Raw genomic sequence first — 22,004 nt, 5'->3', positions numbered from 1 at the left:
TTAAGCATTGTTTGAAAAGCAAAAAAATAAAAAAGCAGAACTTTGTACATAAGGTTGAAGTACTGTGAATAGCTGTAATACAAAACCTGTCAAGAAAACATATAGCACGCTAATTGTTCCAAATTATTTATTGTGTTTGTTTTTCTTATTCATTTTTTATTACATTTTAATAGAACAGTGTAAAATGAGACTGTTACAATGTAGGATCTGAACTTTTATTTTTGTAAAGGGTGCATTGCCAATACAAATATTGTTTACTAATAACACTTTATCACCTTCTGTCTGCCAAAAATAGTTGAGAGCTTTACAACAATAATGGATCTCTTTTAGTCTTTCACATTAGAGTTCTACTTCGAGCCCAATGACTATTTTACTAATTCGATTCTGACAAAAACCTACAAGATGAAGTCAGAGCCAGATAAGACGGATCCCTTTTCATTTGAAGGCCCTGAAATTGTTGACTGTGAGGGGTAAGAAAATATTCTTAAACATTTTTGAGCTTCTAATCTGAAGTTTAAGGTACTATTATAAATATATGTGGTGAAAATAAAAAATGATATAAAATATAAAATGTTATGAATGAATGTAGTATATTGGATCAGCAATCACAGAACTATTGCCAGTAGTACAAGTGAAAAGGATCGGGGGGGGGGGGTCTTAGAGGACCATAAGTTTAACATGAGTCAACAATGTGATGCAACAGCAAAAACAAGCTGTTTTTCTGCCTTGGTCAGACCATACCTGGAGTCCTTTGTCCAGTTCTGGATCCCACAGTTTAAGATGGATGTTAACAAGCTGGAATACGTGCAGAGGAGGGTGGTCAGGATGATAAAGGGCCTAGAAACCAAACCTTACAAGGGACAGTTGAGGGAACTGGGTATGTTTAGCCCGGTAAAGAGGATACTGAGAAGAGATGGGATATCCAGTATCTTCAGATATCTAAAGGGCTGTCACATGGAGATGGAGCAAGCTTGTTTTCTCCTGCTTCATAGGCTAGCACCCAAACCAATGGATTTACCGTATTTTTCGCCCCATAGGACGCACCGCCTCATAGGACGCACCTAGATTTTTGGGGGGGGAAATAAAGAAAAAAAATTTATTTTCCCCCCAGGCGCGGGGGAAGCCCAAGCTTCCCCCGACCCCAGCCCCCAGAACAGGCTGCTGCCTGCAAGCCTTGTGAGCCCGGCGGGACCTCCCGCCAGGCGCACGAGGCTTGCGGATGGCTTCAGCGAAAGCCTGCATTCGCCCCATAGGACGCACACACATTTCCCCTTCATTTTTGGAGGGGAAAAAGTGCGTCCTATAGGGCGAAAAATACGATAAGTTAAAAGAAAGGCTGGGATGGGTTTACAGCTGTGTGAGTGGTTCGCATGGACTGGATGCTGAACCAAGGGGTCACCTTCTCAAAGGGAGGTGCCAGGTTTTGGGAAGTAGGTGTGAGGTTCTGACAAGGTCCTAGAGTCCTTCCTCCTCCTTTCCTCTTCCCAAAGTCCCATAAGCGCCTGTCCAGCTTTGAGATGGAGATAGCAGGGCTCTAGGACCGTGCCAGAGCCTCGTGCCTCCCTGCCAAAGCCCTGTGCCTCTCTTACCTGACTTTGAGAATACAGTGCGAGGGCTGGGCATCATGTTTTGGCCTTGAATAGGGGGCCATAGTACCCAAGTCCACCACTGAGAAAAGAGATTCCTACTAAACATTGGAAAGAACATTCTTGACACTAAGAGCTGTTCAACAGTGGAACGGACTCTCTCAGGAGCTGGTGGACTCTTGTTCCTTAGAGAGTTTTAAGCAGAGGTTGGATGGCCGTTGGTCATATATCTCATAGTTGAGATTCCTGCATCACAGGAGGTTGGACTAGATGACCCACGGAGTACCTTCCAACTCTACAGTTCTATGGCTCTTTGATTAAAGTATTAAATTAAACCTGGATCCATGGTTGTCTTAGATGAGCAGAAAGGCATTTCTCCCCTCACTCCAGTGTCCATGTTGGTAGGGGGAGGGACCAGGAAAACCCCATTGTGGGGAACAGACTTCCCCTCATCTGTCTCTGGATCCACCCAACTAGCTTTAATTTTGGGGATTCTGACCATTTTTTAAAAATCCATCAACTACTAGAGTTTACAGGCAGGGCACAATGCAGTGAAAAATCGCAATTCCACCTGCCATATCTTCTTGTTCTAGTTGCAGACTGTAGGGAAAGGGGATGAAAGGTGCAGGGAGGTCACTTTCCCACAAGCAGAACTTTAGGAGCTATTGCACTCAAATAGGTTTATGTATTGGAATATTATGTCACACAGTGTAGACGAACTCTAGCAGCAGTGCTAAAGAAAACTGCCGTTATCCTTACAGGACTTGACCACTGGCTTGAAAAGCTACCAGATGTTCAGTGTGACACTCTCCTTTTTAAATGTCACTCACATATAAATTCTTCATCTCCAGATGTACTATTGATTGGAAGAAAGGAAAAAATGTTACAGTTAAAACAATAAAGAAGAAACAAAAACACAAGGGCCGAGGCACAGTTAGAACAATTACTAAACAAGTACCCAATGACTCATTTTTTAACTTCTTCAGTCCAATAAAAGGTAAGTTTGGTTAAATTTCATCTGTTCCTATTTAGGAATACTCATATTTATTTTAGCTAGCTATTTCCATATAACAAGCATGGAGCAAATAAACAAAGAATAGCAGTCTGTTAAGGCTGTTATTAGTTTTGTAAAAACTTTAGTATCAGGAGCCTGAGTACAGTGGTGCCCCGCAAGACGAATGCCTCGCAAGACGAAAAACCCGCTAGACGAAAGGGTTTTCCGTTTTTCGATGCGCTTCGCAAGACGAATTTCCCTATGGGCTTGCTTCGCAAGACGAAAACGTCTTGCGAGTCTTGCGATTTTTTCCGCTCCCCCCCCCCTTTTTCTAAGCCGCTAAGCCGCTAATAGCCTTTAAGCCGCTAAGCCGCTAAACCGCTAATAGCGCTAAGCCGCTAATAGGGTTGCTTCGCAAGACGAAAAAACCGCTAGACGAAGAGACTCGCGGAACGGATTATTTTCGTCTTGTGAGGCACCACTGTATGTTCTAAGACAGTTTGTGGACCCCTTTAAAAGTGGGGTCCTGCAACAAAATGTGCCCCCTCTGTGTCCCCCAGCTATAGCCAGCCTCTAGCAGGAGCTCTGTAGGTTTCATAGAGGATGCCATTTCTCTTTTTTATATGAAAGCTGAATCAAAATGGCTATTGCCATTAAGATACCACCGATGATGCTTTTTGAACACTTATTTGCAAGAGGTTTTTCTGTGAGTGGTGGGGTTATCCATACAGTTGGTCATCAAGACTTTGAAAAGTAATTTGAAAATCCTCCCTTACCTACCTTTCATAGGTTGGCTTTTTTAAACAAGGAATTAGGCTCTTGACTCCTCATAGAGGAGATGAAGATAAAGGGGTTCTCTTCCTGCCTCAGTCTCTTCCAGTTACAGTCGTACCTCGGCTCCCGAACGCCTTGGGAGTCGAACGTTCCAGCTTCCGAATGATTGAAAACTGGAGTGAGTGCTCCAGTTTTCAAACTTTTTTCCACTATTGTTACCGGTGTACCTGCACAATTGGAAACCAATCGGAAGCCACTCCTTGGTTTCCAAGTGTTTCGGAAGTCGAATGGACTTCTGGAACGGATTCTGTTCAACTTATGAGGTACGACTGTACTTTGAATCAGGTATGCAGGGAAGGAGTTAACCGGGCATTGCATACTCAGCTTACTTTCTTGATAGGCAGTGATCTTTAAAGGAAAAAAGGCCTTTAGTTGGTGAAACCTTTTGTAGGTAACTGATGGCCAAGATGTTAGATGTCATTAGTGGGGATCCGAAACCTTCCTGCTGTCACTCATAAATCAGCGACATACATATAAAATAGTTTAGGCTTCCAGCACATCTTATCTTGAAACATGTTACACACCACAAATTCAGCTACAGTTATGAGCTGCCTTATTTTAGCTGCCTAAAAAAGGTATAAAGTTGTTTAAATATTGCATACATGTTCCAGTTTTTACCACATGAGGGCTGTAGAGTTCTAAATCCAAATAACTGCATGGAAGATTAAAATTGATTTAATAGCCTGTGGTGATTAGGCTGCAGAGTTGACAACAGGGCATTCTGTGACTTGAAAAAAAGCATTTATTATTAAAAATGCATCAGGATAGCATTGCTCATAATGGCTTCAAGGGGATTTTACAGGTTTCTTTCTTTCTAGGAGAGCCCATCTTTCTTTAGCAAACAAAAAAAATATTAACTTTTGCACTGCTCTTGTCTTGAGAACCCGTGTGTCAGTGTTCAGTTTTTAAAAACCAAACCACAACATGATGCCAACTTTTTCTTGCATATGTTGCTCATCAAAATATTAAAATGATCTCTTTCTTTGCATATCACAAAGTTCTGATTAGAAGGCTTGTCCATCCGTTCTGTGGGTGGGCATAGAGAGAAAGCCAATTGTAAATTTAAAAAGGAGTTTCTGGCTAGTTCATCTGAACTTCTCTCTTCAGAATGTTCTAAATTCTGGAACACTCATGCATGCTTTGGGCAGGAAATAAGGATGGGGCTTCATGAGACCCTGTCTTTTTCAGAGCTTGTTTTGCTATTGATGTCCCTTGAACCGCCAAACTGCTCTTTGAATCACTATGTTTAGAAGCAACATTTTGAAGGGCAAAGTGGAAGGTAGCACTCAAGTGGTGGCTTTTTCTCTCTTAAAGCAGGAGATTGGTAACTCTGCAGTGCATGGTGCTCTCCAGATGTTTTGGGCTACAAGTCACGTCCGTCCTAGTCAAACATGGCCAAGAGTCAGGGATGGTGGCAGCTGTAGTTCAGCACCATCTAGAGGGCATCATGCTATCTTTCCTAGTGCAGCAGCAGCAGCAACAGCAGCATAAGAGCCAAGAGGATCATACTACTGTCTCATGCAGCCTTTCTCAATCTCAGGTCCCCAGATATTGTTGGACTACAACTCCTATGATTTCTAGCCATTCTGTTTAGCAGTCAGGGACAGTGGGAGTTGTAGTTCAAGAACATCTGATGGCCCAAGGTTAAGAAAGACTGATCTAGTAACTATTCATACAAGCACAGGAGGGTTAAAAAGAAGTGGGGAAGTCTGTGTGAATTGCTGCTAGGATCCAATGCAGTCATGTTGGTTCATGCATTCATTCTTCCATGTAGTTGCAACAAGAGGTATGAGCTATATGGGGGCAATTATAAGGCTTATCATAGGGACAAGACCTAGATTTGAAATTCAGTTTTTATCTTCTGGATCAGTGTGTTTCTATGTGGCTGGATCAGAGTGATGATGCTTGCATTTTAACTTTTGTATTATAGAAAGTATTTTGAATTCCCATTATTTGAGGTAAATGTGGGCTTGGGGTGAATAACTTTCCTTTCTGATGTTGTAAACATTCATCCTGTGTGGGTTTCAGCTGCAAAGCTGCATCTTTTGTGTTGAAACATGGCAGGGTGTGTTTTGCAAACTTCATTTTTACCTGTCTAATTTTTCTCACATGCTGTTTTGGCCCTAAGCTGTTGACCCAAGAGACAAATAAAAGGACCTATTTGAAAGGATAAGCTTTGAAAATGGAGTCCTAGTTCTCCATTAGCAAAGACACCCAGAGAAAGCTAAGGATATTTCTTGCTCCATCTACACGTAGCAATAGCTTTCACACTAGAACCTGCAGCAGGGTTGGGTTTTTAAACAGTTTAGACTGACATCTTGTCTTTTTGTAGTTTCAGGAGATGGAGAATCACTGGTAAGTTAATTTTAATATTTTTATAGTCGCTTCCATGCTTACCATTAAACATGTTGAGGTAGACTCTTTTCTGGCAATAGACTTCAAAGGATAGCAAATAATCAGTTACTTAATATGGGTTGGATCCTGAGATAGAGTTGTGGATTTCTGCTCAAAACAGGTCTTCCCAGCCTCCTGTCTCTCCTTCAAAAGCTCCTCCTCGGGGTTGAGGGACCTTCCGGAATGGAGTTTGGTGGGACATTGTGGCGGGAGAAATTACAACAAGACTGGGAAAATTCTGTGGGGCTTTCTTGCATTTGCAGGAAGTGCCTTTCTACTCATGTATAACTTTTATCTGTGGCAGTGTACAATTTTATCGGCATCAGCTGTGGTCTTGAGCCATCTTGTGTTTTGTTGAGTCCTGTACTTAAACTCTAGTCACTGTTTTTGGACTGCAGGTACCACCCCCCTTGTGGAACTGCATACCCAATTCTTTTATTAGTAGTGCAAACAGTTTTCAGTAATAAACAGGAATAAATTTTATTTATTTATTTATTTAATATTTCCTTTTCTTCTCTGCTGTTTTTCTCTTCCCACCTATCCTCTGGAGTTGATTGCTGATTGTTTCAGTACAGGGAGTTAGTATTTTTCCTATATGTCAGTTTATTATTATAGAACAGACTAGCATCTAAAGGTCTGTCTGGTTCTTTAAAAATTGTTCTGACGTTGCCTGATGTACTATTGAAAATTGTCACACTGTTATAATTCATTGTTTGACTTCTAGCGATGTTAAATAAGTGGTAGAAGTACAAACTAAAAGGTAAAGGGACCCCTGACCATTAGGTCCAGTCGCGGACGACTCTGGGGATGGGCGCTCATCTCACTTTACTGGCCGAGGGTGCCGGCGTACAGCTTCCGGGTCATGTGGCCAGCATGACTAAGCCAGTTCTGGTGATCCAGAGCAGCGCACGGAAACGCTGTTTACCTTCCCGCTGGAGCGGTAACTATCTACTTGCACTTTGACGTGCTTTCGAACTGCTAGGTTGGCAGGAGCTGGGACTGAGCAATGGGAGCTCACCCCATCGCAGGGATTTGAACCGCCGACCTTCTGATCGGCAAGCCTTAGGCTCTGTGGTTTAACCCACAGTGCCACCCGTGTGCAAACTAATACACCTAATAAATACTTTATTAAAATAATAAATACTTTAATAATAAATACTTTATTAAAACTAATCACCTAATAAATACTTTGACCAAGAAATCAGTTGTGGTTGTATATTTTACCTACATTTTCCTCTTAACTTTCCAGGATGAAGATTCAGAGTGTACTTTAGCTATAGATTTTGAAGTTGGACACTTTTTCCGTGAAAGAATAGTTCCCCGTGCTGTACTCTATTTCACTGGGGAAGCTATAGAGGATGATGATAATGTATGTATACTTTAATATTATCTTAATTTGTGAATATTCCATGTGTAGAGGGGGGGGTGTATGTGTGTGTGCTTTAAGGGAAAGATAACTTTATATATATAGATTTTATTGCATTAGCCGTGTGGCCATAGCACAACATACATAGAAATAACAGCATAACATAAAATGGGGGTGGGGAGGCAAAGGCAGACATCGTCCTGGGCAAATACCCAAAGGGGGGGGAAAGGAGATAACAGAAACAACAGGGGATCCAAAACACCGAATGACCGATAGTTCAAGAACAGAAAGACAAAAAAAACTGCCGAGGCTGGAGGAGGATCATCAAAGGGGTCCTTCAGCTCCCCGGATCCGTCCCAGCTCCACCGTCCTTGCACTACAAAGCTACCTGGAACCTCATCCGACTGTGCAGAGTATCGACTACAGCTGTGGTGCCGAAAAAGAAGCCAGTGCAGCCTTCCTCCTCATCACACTGAGCAGGAAGTTAGCTGTCATCTCGGTGATCCAACAATCAGAATCTTGCAAAAAGAGGGACACTATCCAGGGCTGGATTGGGAGATGAAGCTTGTTCATGAGAGGAGTTAAAAACCGAGATCTTTCATCTGTCCAGTTGGGACAGAAGAGCATTACATGTTCCATAGTCTCCAGGGCCGAGTCATTACAGTTGCATGTTCTGTTTGCGATGGGGACTCTGGAATAACGACCCGACAGAACTGCTGTAGGAAAACAGTTGAGACGGGCACAGGTAAAGGCCCTTCGCTTAGCCTCCGGAGAAATTGTGAAGCAGTATAGAGGGATTCCTTCAGGGGGAGGAATAGCTAGGGCTAGGCCTGAACACGGCCCTCTTGCATCGGCAGCTGTGTTAGAGAAGTCAAGTAGCTGTAACTTCTTTTTAATTGAAGGTAGGGCCGCCGGACTGATACACTCTAATTTAAGAGCAGTTTTGCAATTCAGATTAGAAAGAGAGCGGAGTTTGAGGTTGATTGTAGTTTTCCAAGGGGAATTATGAATATCTCTTAGGATCAGGTTGGAAAAACCACCTCTAATTCGAGCATCCGATGCTAGTAGGTGGGAGCTATAGGAAATGGCTCGACACCATGCTCGTTTTACAATTGAGGGCTGGGCGAACTCAAGTCGTAGGGCTGCACCTGAGACGCATCTCGGGACACCGGAAAGAGATCTCAGAAACATATGAAGTGGGCGATCCAAATTACCTGATATTGCTGTAGTCCATACTTCACAGCCATATAATAGTTTAGGAACAACTTTGGCATTAAATATTTGAATTGCTGCTGGAAGGTGTTTGCCGCCCTTCTGGTGGTAAAATCGGACAATGGCATTGGAGGTCGTGGTTGCGGCGAAAAAGGCAGATTGTAGATGGGTAGTCCAGGAGAGATTATAAGTGAATATTAAGCCTAGATATTTAAAGGCTTTTACCTTTTCTAAGTAGCCACCTGTGATCTTAAGCGGCTCCAGCTTGAGTTTGCGAGAACGAGTGAAGTGAAGGACTTTTGATTTTTTATAATTAATATTAAGAGCTTCCGCCTTACAATAGGCGATAAATGCATTAACTGCATTTGCTAGGTCCGCAGCTGTTCTGGATAAGATGACAGCATCATCTGCATAGAAAAGGGAAGCAACGGGGTGACCTGCTAAGTGAGGTGGATACTTAGTTGCTAGCTTCAAAGGGGAAATTGCATCATGAAGATAGAGATTAAACAGTAAAGGGGCCAAGAGACAACCTTGTCGGACGCCCTTGGCCGTTGGGAATGGGGTGGTAAGGGAGCCGTTGGGACCACTTCGGACGCAAGCTGTGGTGTTTGAATAAAGGGAAATAATTAGGGAGAGGAGGTGTGGATCAATTCCCAGACGGGCAAGTTTGGACCATAATCTCTGCCTAGGAATGGAATCAAAGGCGGCCTCCAGGTCCATGAAAGCGGCAAATAAGTGGCCTTGCCTTGGTGCAGTGTATTTACTGGCAAGGTGATAAAGAGTTAGACAGTGGTCCATGGTTGATGCTGACTTTCGGAAGCCAATCTGTTCTTTGATATGTCTGCTGTTCTTTCTGACCCAATTCTGCCCGCTGACCAATATCGGAAATTAATTGATGCTTTCTCAACAACTTTCACAACCACCACCTCGCCTATCCACCAACGCCTCTTCTCTGAATCACCTTGGTTTGATAACTTTATTCATAAATGGTCAGCTTTTGGCTGGAGAACTGATTGTGTCCTTATCACTCCCTCAAATAGCCAAGTGATGTGGTAAATTCCAACAAAACTGGAGTAATAATGGGGCCTCTGAATATGAAAAGGGAAGTATCTGCATGCTCAGGGAAACCAGAAAGCTACCCTTCACACATGTTTTGGATGCAAAAAAAATGACCAAAAAACAACCCGTTTAAGATTGAGGATACTCAGTAGACATGGAATGCTGAGTGTCTGCTGAAAAAGAGCTCCTTACAGCTCTTTAGTATCTGGATGGGGTAATGGCTGCTTGGCTGGAACCCTGGACAAGAGCATTCCTGCTAGCAGGTCAGAATACTGCAACATTTTGTTGCAGGGCCCCTTTTCTAACTTCCTGCTTCTGGAAAAGCACAATCCTTGCTGCAGAAATACTTGCTACAGAAATACATTTTAATAACTAATAGCATTATGGCACGGTGTAACAGTAATCATTAGTACAGTGTGCTGATTTTATCCCTGTAGTGCAGGTGGAGGCTGAGGCTGAAAGGATAACAGCTTGCCTAGCACTAGCCATTGAACTTGTAGCTGAGGTGAAATTTGACTGGGATGTCTCAGCACAATATCCTAAGCACCGCACTACCCCACCTTTAAGACAGTGACCTGCTGGCCTTTTCCTTACTGATGTAATTGCTCTCTAATTTCTCTTAACTAGTCTTAAAGAATAAACAGATGACTGGAGATGAAGCTGGTTATGTTAGTGAAAATTGATAAGATTTGTTAATACTGTGACCTCGTATAGCCATTCAATTTTGCATTTAGCTTAAAAGACTACATTAAGTCCTTCATTAGGATATAAATGAAAATGTTAGTGTATGGACTTGAGATGAAAATATTAAGTACTTATATACCCAAGTGCTGGGGATCTGATCTGGAATGCGTATCTTCAAATATTGTGTTTCATCTGCTAATGGTTTAAATTAGGATCTAAACAAGTTTCCCCCCTTTTTAGTTTGAAGAAGGAGAGGAAGGAGAAGAGGAGGTGAGTAAAATACTGTTTAATCTTCTTGTCACATTTTCCCTATGGGGAAAAAAAGGTAATATTTAGCTTTCTATGAGAAAATCCAAGGAGGCACATGTTTCAGACATGTATGTTCCATACGTCAGTGTGAGAGCTAGCCTGTCTTGGTGCTTGGGGAACTGGGAACTACAGCCATGTTAGGAAGCATTTGCCAAGCCATATTCTGTCAAGTAAGTCTGGTGAAAGATAATGGTTTTCTGATAGATTTGTTAGACATGTCGAGACATGTTAGGGGGTAAATGCAGCAGGGTGGGGGCAGTGAAGCTGACTGGAATTGGGTTGAACGGAGACAGGGAATAGGTTTTAACAGTTAGACTGGGCATCTTTTCACTATCTGTAGATGGACAACAGGCCTACCCATTTAGAAACAATGGAGGGTCACTGCTAAGTCACCAGATTTTACCTTTTCTCTGATGCTAGCATGTGTTTGTTTGTTTGGAGTGTTTACTCCACCCTATCCCTCCCTGCCTTGGAAAAATTACTGCAGACACCCATGGGAAGGTTGCTTAATGTCAAGAGCCATGAGAATATATGAAGGTTAAGGAAATCCTGTAACTAAATATTTCTACTTGCAAACAATTTCAGTCTTAGCAGTAAAGCATCATTGAGTTTAGTTCTGGACATGTTATTGTTGTCATCAGTAGAAAGTATTGCTCCTTTAAAAAAGCTTTCTTATCCTACTTTTAAAAAAAATAAAACATAGGAATTGGAAGGTGAAGAAGAAGGAGAAGAGGACGAAGAAGCAGAAAGTGAACCTAAGGTTAGTTTTATTAAAGCACTGTATGCCATGTAACCTTTAAATCGTAGCATCTTAATTTTATCTTAACTCGCTTTTACAGTCGTACCTTGGATCCCAAATGCCTTGGATACTCAGTCGTTTTGGCTGAGTGTTCCAGTTTGCGAACGTTCTTTGGAAGCCGAAAGTCTAATGGGACTTCCAATTGGCTGCAGGAGCTTTCTGCAGCCAATCAGAAGCCATGCCTTGGTTTCTGAACATTTTGGAAGTCGAACGAACTTCCGGAATGGATTCCGTTCGACTTCCAAGGTATGACTGTATTTTTGTTGACATGAATTGGGGTTGAAGAATTTCTATGCTGCTGCTTTTTAGTGACCAAGTTAACAGCTGTTCATTTCATTGTCTTTAACAATATCTGTTAATGCTCCTTCATTAAGGCACAGAGGCAGAGACATAACTAACAACCTGGCTGTTGTCACATAAACACTCGTAAACTACAGATAAGCAAATAACACACAGTTTTATTGAACTTAAGTGTTACATATGCATATTTAACAAGCTTTGAAATCCTGTTGCAGAATGTTTGACTTTTTTTGTTTTTTTACCATGGCTTTGTTTTATGTACAATGGTATTGAGTCTTTTGTTGAAAATGGTAAGGCTGCTTCATGCATAACACTTCCCTTACACATGCAAAGGGCAAAAATCCTCAAATTGCAAATTGCATTTTAGCTTGCAATGGGTAATTTGCAATGAAATGTACACTTGTCTGATTCTTGTATAACATTTTTCAATGCCTCCCAAATTAATAATATTGCCATGTAGGAAAAGTGTCATGGGTGAAGTGGACCTGAACGGATATTCAACTTTTCTATTTTCTTTCTTTCCCCATAGTAGGCTTGTTTTAAAACCTCTGCATGGGCAAGACTCCCTCATGATCAGTTCTCAAACATATTTTGGTTACACTGATACTAAGACGTCCAGTATGTGTTGATTTGGGGACCTATCTTAAAACAAAGAGCAAGTTATACATAAAATATATTAGCATGCAAAAATAGGATTTGTGTCATGATGAAAACATACACTTGCATGACTTCCTAACCAGCACATTCTGCACAATATACATAGCTTTCTAGTGGAAATAGTGTTTCTTTGGCTGTCACAGAATAATTTTAGTGATAGGGTAGCAGTTACTGAGTTCACAAATGAAATGCATCAATGGCTGTATCTAAGGTCTTGTGGGTGGGAAGATCGAGTTTTATGCCAATTATTTGAATATAATTATTTTGGAGAGCAGCTGTATGTGACAAACCATTTCTTGAATCTTTTGGAACACTAGTTATTACTGTCTTTTTTCTTTGGTCCATTTCACTTTTCTTTCATGCTGACAGTTCCTTTCAATTTTTCCCCATTTAGGTGTAATTTAAGTCTCTTTATCATTCATTCATTTATAGGTAAGGTTGAATTCCATTAATACATAACTTCCAGGCTTCCAGTTTTTGTAGCCCATACAATGTGGTTCATTTTAGTATATGTTTGGTTTCTTTAATTTAGTAAATAGAAAAATTCGGTTTCTAATGGCTACCCTCACGTACCTAGTTGCAGTTTAGAAAAATATGTAGAACACCTTAACTGTAAAATCATGAATGATGTCAGTGTTTATAGGAATTTCCATTTCTTCCTGATGCACATTATGTTCTTCTTGCCTTAGTTATGTGCTCTTAAGATGGATGTGTTTTTGTTGTGATTGCACTGGCTGTTTGTGTTTCTTTGTGTAGGCTTTAATGTTTAAATTTAGGGGTTAGATTTCTATGTCTTCAAGGTGTTGTTAGGAGGCAACCTTTTTCCACTCTCTTTCAGCTAGATTGGACAACTTGGTTATCTTGCCAAATCAGTCACCCATATATCCCATTTAATCCTGCTTACTTTAATTTAAATTCTGAATTTCCCTCACTTCCTTCTTTCTTTGTACTGTGTTACAGTATAATTGCATAATTTGTGGTCACTGATATGCCAGTACATCTTTTCTGCTTAATGAACACTTGCACTCATATATTTTGAGATTATTTGTTTCAGGCGAGATTGCTGAAACAAGAAAATTGCATTCTATTTAGTTATTCTAAACCTGAGTTTGTGACTTACAACTTTTACAGTTAGGCTCTTGCCAATGTTGTCATGTCTTCTGATAGAATGTTAACGTCTTTCTCTTGTCCTGAGGCAAAAGCACATTCTCTTTCTCTCCTAGGACCCTCACACGCACTCATTCTCTTGTACTTTCACAGAGTTTATGACTGTTATCCATAAAATATCAATGCTGTAGTTAGGCTTGTTGACTTTTCTCATTTTCTTTGCTGCCCTCTCAGTTGTGCTTTTTCAAAGCCATAAACTCAGGTTCTTCTCTTAAAATCTAATTTTCTATCCCAGCTTCTTTCTAAGCTGTTCATATTACCTCTACATGGCCGATGGCTGACGCAAATAAATTTTATTAAAATTAAAAAATTAAATTACCTCTACATGGGTTCTCTGCGGTGTTAAAAACTGTGATATGAAAGCTAGGAGCTAAATGGCACCTTAAACCTAGATTATGGGTGCAACAACAGAATGTCTAGGTGTACTTTTTTAATAACAAAAATACAATTCTGAAAATGAATGAACTGCAGCTAAAATATTATATTTATTTTTCACGTAGTCTTAATATTCTTAAGGGGGTCTCTTCTCCAGTGTTAAGAGAATAGCTGGGGAGGCAGAAAAAGGTCCTCCTTTCCTTCCACTCTGCAGCCAGTGTGGTGTAGTGGTTAAGAGCGGTAGACTCATAATCTGGTGAACCGGGTTCGTGTCCCTGCTCCTCCACATGCAGCTGCCTTGGGCTAGTTACACTTCTCCAAAGTCTCTCAGCCCCACTCACCTCACAGAGTGTTTGTTGGGGGGAGGAGGGGAAAGGAGAATGTTAGCAGCTTTGAGACTCCTTCGGGTAGTGAAAAAGCGGGATATCAAATCCAAACTCTTCTTCTTCTTCTTAATCTAAAAACTTAGGTGCAGTACCGCGCCCAGAGCTCAGAAACTGCTTGCGCTAATGAAATTCTCTGTCGCAAAATGCGCCTAGAACAATGGGAGTTTCGAACACTGGTTCTCTGTTCTTGAAAAGGTACCGCCTCTCCAGGTTAACAAGCGTTTCAAAAAATCATGGAGAGAGTTAAGCCAAATGGCTATTGCACATTGGAAAGATCTCATCCAGTATGCAAGATTGTAAGGATCCCTTTTCAATGATCACTAAATCACTGTTCCTTTACCTCAGTTGTAACCTGTTGTTGTTCCTTTACCTCAGTTACAACCTGTTGTTGTAACCTGCCTCTCCCCAGATGTTGTTGCAACAACAACCCCTATCATCCCCGACCATTGGTTATGCTAGCTGGGGCTGGTGGGAATTGGGGTCAACATTTGGAGAGCCACAGGGCCCCCATCCCTGCTTTCCTGTCAGTCAAGGTGTTGCTGTTTTTAACCTGAGGGAGATTGATTGCAGTTTCCATTTTGTGCTTAGCGGCACATATATGAAATAAAATCCTAATTCCAATAGGGTATTAGAAATATAATCAAATTAGTTTCTGGGATAATGAGACAGTTAGATACTGGAGTAATGTGTGTTAAGTAAGATTGAGATTACCCACTTCTTCTGGGATTCTTCATGCTTTGAATTGTGGGATTGTGAAGTAGCTAAAAATGGTACACTCCCCCCAATGGCTGGAATGTGCTGTGTGTTGGTGTAATGATCTCTCTATATGTCTCTGTTTTAAAACTATGGACACAAAATAGGCTCCTTTATGTTCAGCATAAAACCTGCCTGCCTGCCTCTTTCCAGTATCCCTTTAAATTACTCTGTGAACTACCTGTTTCACTACTTGACTTGCTCTGTAAATATTAGAATCAACATAAGATTTTTGCAGGTGCTGACTCACACTTCTATAGCCTTGTATGTTCCAAGTTTATCTCGTACTGGATTGATGTTGGGAGGAATCATGTTATGAATGTGCAGAATGCACAGTCTGTTTGACTTGAGTGTGTAAATACTTTTATTGAAATGTTGGTGTTGGCATATTGTGCAATTTGGAAGTCCTCGGCCCCTGTAACCTACCCATCATATACTGCAACCATGATTTTTACGTGGCCTGTGCTGAATTGCAGCTTGGTCAGCACATACACGGCTGTGCCAAATGCTGAGTTCATCATGGGCCAGTGGCTTGCATGTGTTTGCCTCAAAAGGCTGGTGTAGCTGGAAGTTATCATGGGCTGACTGTCTCAGCTTGTGGCAGCCATCAATCATGGCAGTGGACTTGTAGCAGACCTTTGCTCTCAGAATATGTGAACTTGAGTCAGTAGTTACTGAATTCCCTCATGTATCCTTTGAGAAGACAACTGATGTTTCACCAATTCCCAGAGTATAAATCTTTCATCTTGAAAATTAATGTGATTTCTAATACAGATTAATAAAAACTTTCAGGAATTTTGAATCTCTATGTCTTAGTTATTTAAGACAGTGTGTAGATCTCTGGCATTACTGCATAGAAACAGAAGATACTTGGGTTTATAATGTGCTGGTCCAAAAGTTTCTTCTCCATGAAGCCATATTTTGTACTCACAGCTGCTCTTGCATCTCTCTCTAAATGTGAAGATGTTCTGTTTGCCCAAGCACTTATGAAACATCTTGCAGCGTGAGGGCTTCTACAGAGCATAGCATGGTATGCATTCCTGTGCAAGTGTTTCTAGGACAGCTACTCTAGCCGCTGCTTTCTTATCACAGTAGTTTATCTCCAGCACACTGTGAATGAGTAGCAGCACATCTGGATATATATATATATATTTAAAGATAATACCTCTTCTTAATCACTGACGTAGCATGTACACTCATGTAAGTGAAAATCATATTGAGGCATGTAGTACGCAACTTTAAATAAAAATGCACAGAAGTCAGTTGCAAGTGTCATCTGTAAAAGTTAGCTATTCTGAACCCATATTTTATTCCACTTCTTGGCAGACTCACAATTCACACTCCTGTACCAAATCCTTGAAAGTACTTCATATTCATTCTGCAATATTTGAAGGGACTTTCCAACATCAAATTGAAGGCTGTTGCTTGTTTATAATCCAGACCTTTAGATTTTGGATCTAAGAGATGTGTAGCAGCATGAACTGATTGTACTTTTCAAAACAGCTTTGAAAAGTATTTCATTCACCTCAAAAGAGAGAACATTTCCCAAGGGTATTGAAGTTCTTAATGTTGTCTTTTCTGGGGTTTTTTCCTGTCCTTTACACTTCTAATTGAGAGGTAATTTCAGAAGCACCAGCCATGTTCAAAAGTATTAAGGCTGGGTGTTAGGTTTGTAAATACAATGGTTGTATTTCTAAGAACATTACTTGAAAAGAAGCAATCAAGACTGCTTTTGTTTTGGTAGCTTAGGGCTAAGACGATATTTCCTACAAATTGCATTGTCATGTAGCAAGTACCATATTGCCATCTATATAATCTTGGTGAATTTGACCACAATTATACACTATTGTTCCGACTTAGGAGCTGTGAATGGTTCCATATTGTGTGCCGCTAGCCATCCTCTTCGGCTCTTGGCAGTGCAGAGAATTTAAGGGGGAAACTATGTTAGGGTTTTTTTCCGTATCTGCATTAGGATTTAGGGCCTATATGATTGTCATTGCATTAGCAGGGAACAATTCTACATACATTCTATGATTGCATCTGTTTCCCTAACCTTGGCAACTGATGTAAAAGAGGAATTGTGGTCTTGAATGCAGGGTGAAGATGTCTAATCTAGTGTAAACCAGACCATAATACTCGAAAAAGCATTGCTGTTGGAGAACCTGTGCATTGTGTGTTGACATACTTGTGAAGCAGATTGGAATACTGTGTTTCTCAGTCTTCTCTTGCCTGTGCTTTTTTTCTTACCAAAGCATACTTAACGTGGAGGTCTTTGGTAGAAATCTGAGTTGTTAGAGATGTTGGCATAAGAAAGCTGTTTTTAGGGGTTATAGGCTGATAGTAACCTCAATCTGTTTAGAGCCATGGTATATTTTGCCTAACTTTTAAAACTAGGGATCCATTACATTGTGGTAGCGTTCTGTGACATATATTGAAGGCCTTTGTTATAGAGAGGAAAATGTGGGTATTGAACACCTGTTTTTAAAGGAAGAATACAGTTTCTCAACTGATTTTTTTCTTGATAAAGTGCATATATTTCACTCATAAAACACAGTATATTATCACATATTCACGTTACACTTGAAACTAGAAGGCAACATGCTCTTTTCAGTCCTGCACTTTCATTCTTTCACACTGTGTCTATATGTAATGTTAAACCATGTACACAAGCAGGAATGAATCTGAGTAAAACCTTGGGCTTCTACACTCCTCCCCTCCTGCTGAACTACAACAAGGACTTGGTTAGTGTCTGCTTCCATTTTCACAAATTGCCGGTTTAGCACAGGCTCCTTTTCCTAGCTACACACAGAAAGGGAGCCTGAAGTTTTGCTCAGGCTCATTGCCCATTATATTTCATGGTTCCCTTTTCATTTTGCATACAAAATATGCAGAAAACTGCTTAGCTTTAAGCTCTGAAAACCTCACAATTTTGGGTTCCCTCTCTAGAATTACAATTGAGGGAGGTGTTGGAAAAGCATTTCATTCTTAAGATCTAGAATTTGCTTCATACCTTTGGAAATTATTGCTTCCTGTGCCTCTAGGAAATACATTAACTGCTTGTTCATTTTCATGACATAGGATCAAGCATATGTTTAACAAAGTAAACTAAAAAAATATTAACAGCTTGTTTTGTGATAGAGTTGTTTTGTGATAGAGTTGCAGACAGGTGGCCTGATAACTGTCACCTACTGCATTGATAAGCCTATGCCACACATTAGCTCTAGCATCACTTGGAACAAAGAGTTGAATTAGCAAGACCAGCAGTCCTCCTCACCACATTTCCATTAGCATTGGCAGTGCTACACAGTATAGCCGTGGGATAAGGGCAGCATATCTCCTTGCCATGAACAAACATTCGGAAACCAGAGAGTTGTGGAACTGTTTTTAGTATAGGGAACTATATGCTGGAGGATCTCAAACCCTCATGAATAACTTTTCAGGGTGCGGGGAGCTGGGGAAAAGTAGACTAGCCAAAAGTGCTTCCTGCTAGTACAAAACTACCATCAGATACAATCCTATATTTCTTCTGCATCAGATCCTTCAGCACTGCTGACCCATGCTTGTCCGTGTGGGTAGTCACTGCCAAAATACCACCACTTCTAACATAGCCAAGAATAGTTTAAAGCAAAAAAGTATAAAATCTGGAAAGGGGAATAGTTCTCCTGCCACATATGAAATAGCATCAGAAGCCTTTTATTTTAATTTGGGAAATTAGCTTTCATAGTACAGTCAAATCTCAATAGGTTGAACATAGTCTGTTCCAGAAGCCCATTTGGCTTCCGAAATGTTCGACAACCGAGGTGCGGCTTCCGATTGGCTGTAGAAACTTCCTGCACTCAAGCAGAAGCCATGTCGGACATTTGGCTTCTGAAAAACGTTCAAAAACCAGAACACTTATTTCCAGGTTTTCGGCGTTCAGGAGCTAAAACGTTCCAAATTGGAGACATTTGGGAAATGAGGTTTGACTGTACCAGTTGTGTACAATGAGTAATATTCTGCCAAAAGAGTCCCATCAGCCCAGGAATTTCTACCTGTGCAACAGGACTTTCACTTCCCTCATCCCCCTTATGTGTTCTCTGTGCCCTCCCCAACCCTCTGTGCTCCAGAGGGTTGGGGAAACACCTGAAACAGATTTAGGGGGTGCTTGAAGGGAGGAGTGCAGGGAGAATGTTCTGTTGCTCAAGGAAAAATCCTTCTGTTGATGGAATGTTTGCCTACATTAGCTCCCACACCATAGTTCTGTAGCTTATGAATGTGGAATGAAACTTGGTGTCATGCTTGGGTACCTGTTGTGTAAACTTACTCTCTCTTTTCCTCTTCAAACAGAAAGATGCCAGCCAGCCTGCTGAATGCAAACAACAATAAGGAAATACCACTTCAGAGTGATATTTGAACAACCTGTAACAAATATTTGGATACCTGGCCTGCAGTTCAGGATATTCCATTGCTGCAGCACAATCTTATTAACAACGCTTAAAACTAAATTGTTTTCAAATGCATGATTTTCACTAACTTTTTTCTTATTTTTTTGCTTAACTTGTACAGTGGCAACTTAATGCATTTGAGAAATATGAGGTTTAATTAAAGCACACACTCTACGGCCTTTGGTATACTGTAGCTCAACCTGTTTCAGTAGGCTTTCAAATTAAAATTGGGGGGGGGGGAAACTAATTTGCTCTTCTGAAATACTTCCCCTCACTTCAGTGAATTTTTTTATCTAAATATTGTGGAATAGTTCACATGAAAATATATTGAATTAATAAAATACTTGCAGTGAAAACAAATAAAGCAATATGATTTCTGCTAGCTCTTATTCCCTCTAAAATAACATGATTCCTGCAACCTACCAATCAGAACTAGTGCTATAGAGCAGCTTGAAACATTGTCATCTCCAGTAAAAGCAATCTGAATTTGAAGTAACATTTCCTTTATCTTCTTTGAAGAAGGTGGTGGTTGACAGATACTTAGTTGTTCACCTTATTTATTCATGTTTGTAAGTACTTTGATGAACTAGTGCTTTTAATAGTTTTAAATATACTTGAAGAATATTTTTCCTGTTTATAAAATATGGGTACTTGTACATGGAAAACATAGTCTGCTCACAGAATGATTGCTCATCAAACATTTCAAAACAAACTGGGAAAGGAGATCTTGAGATGGGCCTCATAGTTGATGGAAGTGGGTTGCAGCAGTAAAATGTATCACTGGTCTAGCTTAGCCTACATTACCAAGCCTGGTTCAGATGGTCCTCCAAAACAAGGATTGGGATTGAGCTACAGCTTTGTGTGCTTCCTCCCCTCTTGTGGGCAGCTTCACTTTTCAGTTTCTTTTTGAGTGCGAGGCATAAATTATTGTGAAGTCTGAACTGGCAAGCTGTGGTTTGCACTTCAAATCAGAATTGTTGGTTTCAAATTCTAGAGGTAAGTAAAGATCAAAGCTTGCCTATTCAGACATGACAGCAAACTATGACATGCACAAAAGAGGAGTCTGAAAATGATGCAAGAATGGGAAGGATGGTATGTTTCTGATGGTTTAGGGGGTCATCTGAACTGTGCTTATGAGAGTCATTTAATTGGGAAAATATAAATTAAATTATATGTGAGTGTACTTCTGATATTTAATTTGCAATACTCATATCACACTGTTCCACACTCCAGTGGTTTTAAAGCTCCAGAATCCTTCAAAAGATCTATTCAGAATTACAGTTCTCATTTCTTCAACATACAATGCCAGCTTTTGGCAACAGTTCATTAGCAACTGTATGAATGCTGTTACCAGGCATGTAGAGAGTGCTCCAGCCTTACCTTATACATTTGTAACTTAATACAGTGTTTTCAATTTGTACAGAATAGTTAGAATATTCTATTAAAGTTGTGAAACATGAAGCATATTGTCCTGACAGTTTCTTTGTTAATACTATACATGGTACATGGTCTTTTCAACGGCTTGGGGGGTGGGCTGAGGGAATGAAAGCTATTAAGATTTCATTCTTGTGCCACTCAGATATTCTGAATGTTAGCATAGTAAATAGCTTGTGATTTCATAATTCAGTGGTTTGGCAGTTTGAGGGTATTTCTGCAAGCAGCAGATTTATAGATAGAATTTCAAGATGCAGCAAAAATCTGAGGGCTGTATCCAACAACATTGTGTGAGTGGAAGTCATTCAGTAGGTGCAGTGGCTTCAATGGATATGGCCTATAGATTACGTGCTGGTACATCGAGGGGAGGGGAGGGGGATTCATTTATTAGGACCATGGACTATCAGGTAAAAATGATTTAATGACTCAAAAGGGTAGAGTCAGAACACCCTTTCCCTGTGCTAGGATCAGGCCAGAAACCATTTTTCACCCAAGCAGTTCTTAACCATGTTGGCAATAGCAATGAAGTTGTTACTACAGAAGCCTTTCTGCTGAAGGTTGGCCCTCCTTCTCGCCCTGAGTAGCTGAGAGGAAATAGTACATTCTCTTGTGAAGTGAAGACTATTCAAACAGTATAATAGATTGCAATTTGTCCACTAGTTTGCTGATAATATTTTTATTCTCTGGGGTTTTGCATCAGAATGATAGTTTCCTGATAGCTTTGTTTGGCAACCCAGTTGGAAAATTATTCCATTAAGGAATAATGCAACAAAAGGAAAGTTGTGGAACTGGACTGGGGCTTTGTGAGACCTCCTTAAAGAGTGTAGAAGAATCCTTATGATGGTTAAGGTTATTGATGGCTTCTGGTCATTATGGCAATATACTAACTCTGGGATCACTGAGGCACAAGAGTGGGAAAGGGCTGTTGCCTTCATGGTCTGCTTGTGGGCTTCCTGGAGTCTTTTGCTGGCCATTGTGGAAAACAAGATGCTGGACTAGTTTGGCCTTTCAGTCTGATCTCGCATGGTGCTTATGAGCTGTCTGGAGGAAGAGGCAGGGCAGCAGTGTTGCTATAACAATCCCAAGAACTAGGGGAAATAATAAGAATGGTGGCTGTATCAAGAGCCATGTGGGTCAAAAGAAGAAGCTCTTTATACTTGTCTAGGTAAGACTGCTCTCTGTTTTGTAGAGACTCTGGTTGGATGTGTGGCTAGCTGCTCATGTAACTCTTCTATCTTCCTCCAATTAAATTAGCCTGCAAAAAAATTGAG

The 22,004-nt window shown here is 40.7% G+C and overlaps 1 protein-coding gene across 4 annotated transcripts in view; it reads left to right on the top strand.

Moving 5' to 3' along the window:
* The window catches only part of NAP1L4 (nucleosome assembly protein 1 like 4), a 36,395-nt gene extending 15,635 nt beyond the window's left edge, over nt 1-20,760 (top strand). For 2 of the 4 annotated variants that reach the window (XM_083588658.1, XM_083588659.1), the window contains exons 9-16: nt 331-470; nt 2,438-2,583; nt 5,747-5,769; nt 7,058-7,177; nt 10,370-10,399; nt 11,142-11,198; nt 12,589-12,626; nt 19,202-20,760. In XM_083588658.1, coding sequence (XP_083444784.1) covers nt 331-470; nt 2,438-2,583; nt 5,747-5,769; nt 7,058-7,177; nt 10,370-10,399; nt 11,142-11,198; nt 12,589-12,594 — 522 coding nt within the window. In that variant the 3' untranslated portion in view covers nt 12,595-12,626; nt 19,202-20,760. The remainder of the gene's footprint in view (nt 1-330; nt 471-2,437; nt 2,584-5,746; nt 5,770-7,057; nt 7,178-10,369; nt 10,400-11,141; nt 11,199-12,588; nt 12,627-19,201) is intronic. The other 2 variants (XM_083588656.1, XM_083588657.1) reach the window with 1 other exon arrangement.
* Nucleotides 20,761-22,004: the final 1,244 nt, after the last annotated feature.

Source organism: Podarcis filfolensis, assembly GCF_964270895.1.
Source record: "Podarcis filfolensis genome assembly, chromosome: 1".
NCBI classification, from domain to species: Eukaryota; Metazoa; Chordata; class Lepidosauria; order Squamata; family Lacertidae; genus Podarcis; species Podarcis filfolensis.
Note: the sequence above shows the minus strand (reverse complement) of the source record. Positions and strands in the feature narration are given on the sequence as shown.